Here is a 5,442-nt window from a genome sequence, read left to right on the forward strand (position 1 = left end):
ACTTTCCCCTGCCATAAAACCCAGTACAGAGATGTGGGAGTCCCTAAGGTCCCTTATTAACCTAAATTTGCTGACCCTGTAGGTACAATCAAAGAATTGCTGAGGGTACACAGGACAGGATAAGAGAAAAGGAGAGCAGAAGGAAAACCGTAGCACGACCAGGCAAGAAAAGAGCCAGAGGAAGGACACCAAAGTGCAGGATTCCTCTACCTAGTGGAATATTCACAGAATGCATGCGCTAGAATTTCCCCTGATGCTCGAGGGAGTAGGAGTCTGGGCCACTTAAAGGAGACCTACAGTGAGAGACTGGGGGCTCCATGGATGCATTATTATAAGAGGGGGGGCCAAGATCTTCCAGGAAAGCAGTCTGTGGCAGAAGATTCTCTTCACAAATCTATGAGGGAGAAGAGAGTGGGAGTCATAAGCCTATTCTGGGTCTACCTATATCTCTCCAGTCAAGTCTGGGTCCAAATCATGACTTCCCTCCCAGAGGCTGGTTCTCTGCTCCTCTTTAAACATCTTTGGGATGACAGGACCATGGGTCATAACATTGGGAGATGCAAATGGAAAGCAACATTGAGTTATTATTCAACTCTATTTTGCAAATGAGGAAAGCAAGGGTCAGGGACATAGAGCCAAACAAACTCTGAGCTAGATTGAATATTCAAACCAAAGTATCCATCTCATTTTAGAGGATCATGGATTTAGAGCTGAAAGAGACTTTGAAAGCAACTGAGTCTAACTCCATCATTTTACAAATGCAGAAACTAAAGGACAGGAAGATTAAGTGAGTTGCTTAGAGTGGCACAACTAGTAAGTGTCTGAGGCAGGATTTGAACTTGGTTCTTCCTGCTCCAAGTCCAGAACCTTCCACACCTAATCATGTTGAACCTCAGAGGGGAAGACAAGTTTACTGAGGTGTTCTGTGGCACAGATGACACCCAAACTCGGTTCTCTTGGCTCGTTCCCACAGGCCCTTCCACTCAGACACATTGCTGCTTGTCCCCTCAGCCTCTCCTCCCTTAGACAATGTTCATGGATGGGGATGGTTTAGGTGAGAGATGCCCTAGAGTGCTTAGAATGTCCCCTTTGCTCTGCTCATTGTGAAAGCCTAATTCAAATGCCACCTACTCCAAAAAGTCTTCCCTCTAATAAGGAATGCCTCTTCTCAGAATGAAATTCCTTAAGAGAATAGTCAGCCTCCCATTTATACCTTGATCTCCACTTCTCAGTATAGTACTTGGAACTGAGTGCCTATTAAATATTCTTCCTTCTTTTCTTCTTCTTTTTATACTGATCCCTCTCCCTTTTCCTCTCTCCCCACTCCTCTTCTTCCTCCCTCCTTCCCTCTTTCCTTCCTCCTTCTCTCTCTCTCTCTCTCTCTCTTTCTCCAATTTAGTCTTCAGATCAGAAAACTCTCACCCCCTTTTCCACCTTACCATTGGGTGAGCATGGTTTCCACAACCCATTCTTGTTGTAGTTGTGTGTCAGGGCACACCAGGTCCTGCCCAACACATATCCATCTCCTGTGCAGTCATGGTACAGCTTCGTCCCGAAGAAGAATGGAAACTTACATGCTGGGGGATCTGTGAAGGCCCAGAGGATTGGTATGGAGTGAGCACAGCCTCAGGAGAGCTCTGTGGACCAAAGGCTCCTTGAGGCAGGGAATAATGAGGCCAGTATGCACCTTAGTACATCTCCCCTCTCCAAGAGGTCAGGCAACCTAAGCTCTAGTGATGTGGGTATCTGACTCCCTCAATAGAACATTCAGTTTCTAATTTTTAGCATCTGCCTCTTTTCATTTCCACCCAAGCCTCTCTTCTCTGTTGTCCCTTCCTGTGCCCTCTAGGGCCAAGCAGAACAAATGTAATCCTTCTTCTACCTAATAACACTTCAAATACTTGAAAACAAATATCCTCCCCAAATCTTTTCTCCCCTGGGCTAAATATTCCCAGTTCCTCAGATGATATGGATTTAAGACCTTTTGCCACTTGTCAATAAGCTTTCTAAAGTTGGAGGGAGGGGATTAGAACTGAATATAACACCAAAGACATAACCTGACCAGAGCAAAGGATAGAGGGACTGTCACCTTCTTTGTTTCTGAACAGCACTCTTTTCCTGCAGCTGAACATGGAATTGGATTTCTCTGGGACATTCTTATGTCATCCTGGAAACATGTGTTCAGCTTTCAGTCCACTAAGATCCCTGGATTGTTTTCTTGGAAACTACTCTGTAGGCGTACATGCCTCAAATATACTTTGCAGTTGACTTTTCAAAACCCAAGAGAAAAATATTCAATTACAGAATCATCTCAGTTTCAGATAAATGGTGGCTCTGTTCTGGAAATTCATGGTAAGGGGAATTGGAGAGGGGTGGCACAAGACCCTTGGATGGTTCCAGAGTGACTCACCTGTACTAATACAGTAGCGCCACTTCCCATTGAAGGTGGATTCCAGTGAACACCAGGCATAGTCACTATTCACTGTTGTGCAGTGGTGATATTCCACATCCTCATAGGTGAACGGAAAGGCACATGGCTTACGGACATTTTCTGGAGAAAGGATCAGTGCTTGTTGGAATGGGGGAAGGTGAGGGGAACAAGCTAGGGGGCAAAGGCATCTGGTTCTCAATTATCCATGACCAGAAATTCCTCAGCCCTCTTTTTCTTCCTAGCCCACCTGCAGACTATCATGTTAGCTCAGCTTTGAATGTGTACACACTCAGAATCAGTCCAAGTGTGACAGGACCTGAGAGCTGTAGTGAAATGGAGGGAGTATGTAAATTTTGGTGGGGCTAAGTTCTCACTACTTCTTCCCTATAAAGAAAATGAGATCCAAAGAGAAAGGAAGGAACTTAGAACATAGAGAAGTCTCAAGGATTGGGAGTTGCTTCATGTCCCTTGAGTCAGGAGACCCAAGTATGAATCTCACATCTGATATTTACCATGTTTGATTGTGGGCAAATCATTTAACTTTTGTAAGAATGGGGTTGTAACAAAAAGTCCAGTTTAAACCTTAGACCACTCCGTAAGGGGACTATCAGTGCTGGAAGAAGCCTTAGAGAATCTCATCCAATCCAGGATGTCCTGACTCCAAGTTCTGTGCTTTTGTCCCCCCTACATACATATCCCCCTTTCATGACTCCTTTTTTTAGCCCCAATCTCTGCCTCTACAGCTTGAATTCTCTTCAGGACATGGGTGTCCATGGAGGCCAGAAAATTGGGCTAGCACCCTGACACAGACTTTCTCCACTGTAACACCCACAGCTTTCCGAAGGGCAAGTCAGGCTGAACTTGAGGAGGAAGCCCCTTCCCCTCCATGTTCATCCTAATTTGGAAGGGAGCATAGTAGAATTTAATGAATACTGGATTTGGTGTGAGACAACCTGGTTTCAAATGGTGGGTCTTTCTCTTGCTATATGTATAACCTTGAACACATCCCACCCTTTCTATAGACCTTTCTCATCTTTAGCTTTTTCATCTATGAAATAAGGTTGGACTTGATCATCTTGAAGGTCTCTACCAGGTCAAAATATTATGAATTTTTCCGCTGCTCAAATAACTGATCCTACCCAGCTCTACTCACTCCCATATAGGAAAGTGTTGTAGTCCCTTTCCTTTCCCCGGCAGAAAATTCGTGGTTTTCTCCTTACCTGGCTTAGGTCGAATATTTCTATATCTGGTCAAGCCTGAAATGCAACAAAGAAGCAGGTAACTGTATTTCTCAGAGCATTTCTGTACCAATTCATTCACCCACTCACATCTCCTATTTGTCCCCAAAGCCTCCCTCACCTGTTTTGGCCCCATGGAGGCAGAAGAGTAGGCAAACCCAGCCCACCAGCAACCCTCTCTCCAGAATCATTTCTGTCTGAAGCCCTATGAAAGCCAGTCTTCTGTCCTAATCCAGCTCTAAGCTTTATCCCCACAAGCCTGTCCTGTCCCTCCCCCAATCCTCCCACTCCTTATCTCCTCCCCATTAGCATTCATCTCTGTCCCTGTTCCCTAACACCCAGGGGAACCAGTGAAAACAGACTTGCAGTTAAGATCAGGTGACCTGGGCATAGTCCTGCAGCTATATGACATTGAGCAAATCCCAGCTCTCAGTTTTCCCATCTATAAAACAGAAGGATGGGATTAGATTGTCTTTTCCCAGATCTGTCAACTCAGGTGGGTCAATTCTTTGAAAACTTCACTTTCCTCAGCTGTCAAATGAAGGTATTAAATTGATATCTTATTTCTATCTGTAAAGTATAAGCTCTCTGAGGGCAAGAAATAGTTCAATCTATCCCCAAGTGCCTAGCACAGCACCTGACCCATGAAGGGTGCTTAATATGTGCTTCTTTTTGGGTGGATTGGGGACTTCAACTCAGATTCTTTCCAGCTCTAAATCTCATGAAATGTAAAGCCTGAAGGATTCACCTGGCCCCTGAAATGTATATAAAGAGACACATGGTTCTGTTCTCACCCTTCTCATGCTTCAAGGAAGTGAATGTAGAAGAACCAAGCAGAAACCAGCCAGGGATGGGACCTTCTAGGAGGGGGAGAGAGAGGAAGCAGGCAGACACTCCATGGTGTGGCTGACCGAAGACCTGGGCTGGAACCTGGCTTTTCTGGGCATAATATCTACAGAAGAGGGAAATGACGATGAAGTTGAGCCTAAGAAGATATATTTTGCCAATCAGTCCATTAAAAAAAAAAACCATTTATTAATCACCTACTATGGGCCAGGCATTGGACTGAGTACTAGGCATATAAGTAGAGACAAAGGCAATTCTTGGCCATGAAGATCTCACAATCTAATGGATGTAAATGAAGAAGCTACTTACAGGATAAATAGGGAATAGGAGACAGAAGGTACTAGAATTAAGAGAGATTGGGAAAGACTTTCTGTGGAAGATGGGATTTTACCTGGCACTTGAAAGAATCCAGAAGAGGCAGTAGGCACAGATGAGGAAGGAGAGCATTCCATGCATGAAAGGCAGCAGTGAAAATGTCCAGAATTGGGAGATGGAACAGCCAGTAGAACAGTGTGGCTGGACCATTCAGAACATTTCAGCAAATAAGATATGAGAAGACTGAAAATGTAGAAAGAAGCTAGGTTATGAAGAGTTTTGAACATGAAACAGGATTTTATTTTTGATCACGGAGGTGAAAAGGAGCCAGTGAAATTTACTGAGTTCAGGGTGACGTGAATGGAGCTGTATATTAAGAAAATCACTATTGTGACTTAATGGGATTTGAATGGGAAAGACTTGAGGTAAGCAGACCCACCAGCAGTCCATTACAGTAGTCTAGGCATGAGGTGATGAGGACCTATACCAAGATGGTAGAAGTTCCAGAAAAGAGATATTGCAAAGGTAAAATGGACAAGCCTTGACTACAGATTGGATAGTGAAGAATTCAAGTTGCAAGCCTGAAGGACTGGAAGGATGATGTTGCCCTTC

At 44.3% G+C, this 5,442-nt stretch overlaps 1 protein-coding gene across 1 annotated transcript; it reads right to left on the bottom strand.

Annotated features, from left to right (window-relative positions):
• Positions 1-238: 238 nt before the first annotated feature.
• Positions 239-3,860, bottom strand: LOC140507326 (binder of sperm protein homolog 2-like). The gene is made up of 5 exons (XM_072615440.1): positions 3,791-3,860; positions 3,652-3,687; positions 2,411-2,551; positions 1,423-1,586; positions 239-394 (listed from the first exon to the last, which is right to left on the bottom strand). The coding sequence occupies exons 1-5, from the start codon at positions 3,858-3,860 to the stop codon at positions 239-241; spliced, it is 567 nt and encodes a 188-aa protein (XP_072471541.1).
• Positions 3,861-5,442: the final 1,582 nt, after the last annotated feature.

This window comes from Notamacropus eugenii, chromosome 5 (assembly GCF_028372415.1).
Source record: "Notamacropus eugenii isolate mMacEug1 chromosome 5, mMacEug1.pri_v2, whole genome shotgun sequence".
Lineage (NCBI taxonomy): Eukaryota > Metazoa > Chordata > Mammalia > Diprotodontia > Macropodidae > Notamacropus > Notamacropus eugenii.

What these genes read in the sequence shown, in the direction of transcription:
- LOC140507326 (XM_072615440.1), bottom strand. Translation starts at nt 3,860, where the DNA reads ATGATTCTGGAGAGAGGGTTGCTGGTGGGCTGGGTTTGCCTACTCTTC. An exon ending in CCTCCATGGGGCCAAAACAG is followed by an intron (nt 3,688 to 3,790) that starts GTGAGGGAGGCT and finishes GTTGCATTTCAG; the next exon opens with GCTTGACCAGATATAGAAAT. An exon ending in AAATATTCGACCTAAGCCAG is followed by an intron (nt 2,552 to 3,651) that starts GTAAGGAGAAAA and finishes TCCTTTCTCCAG; the next exon opens with AAAATGTCCGTAAGCCATGT.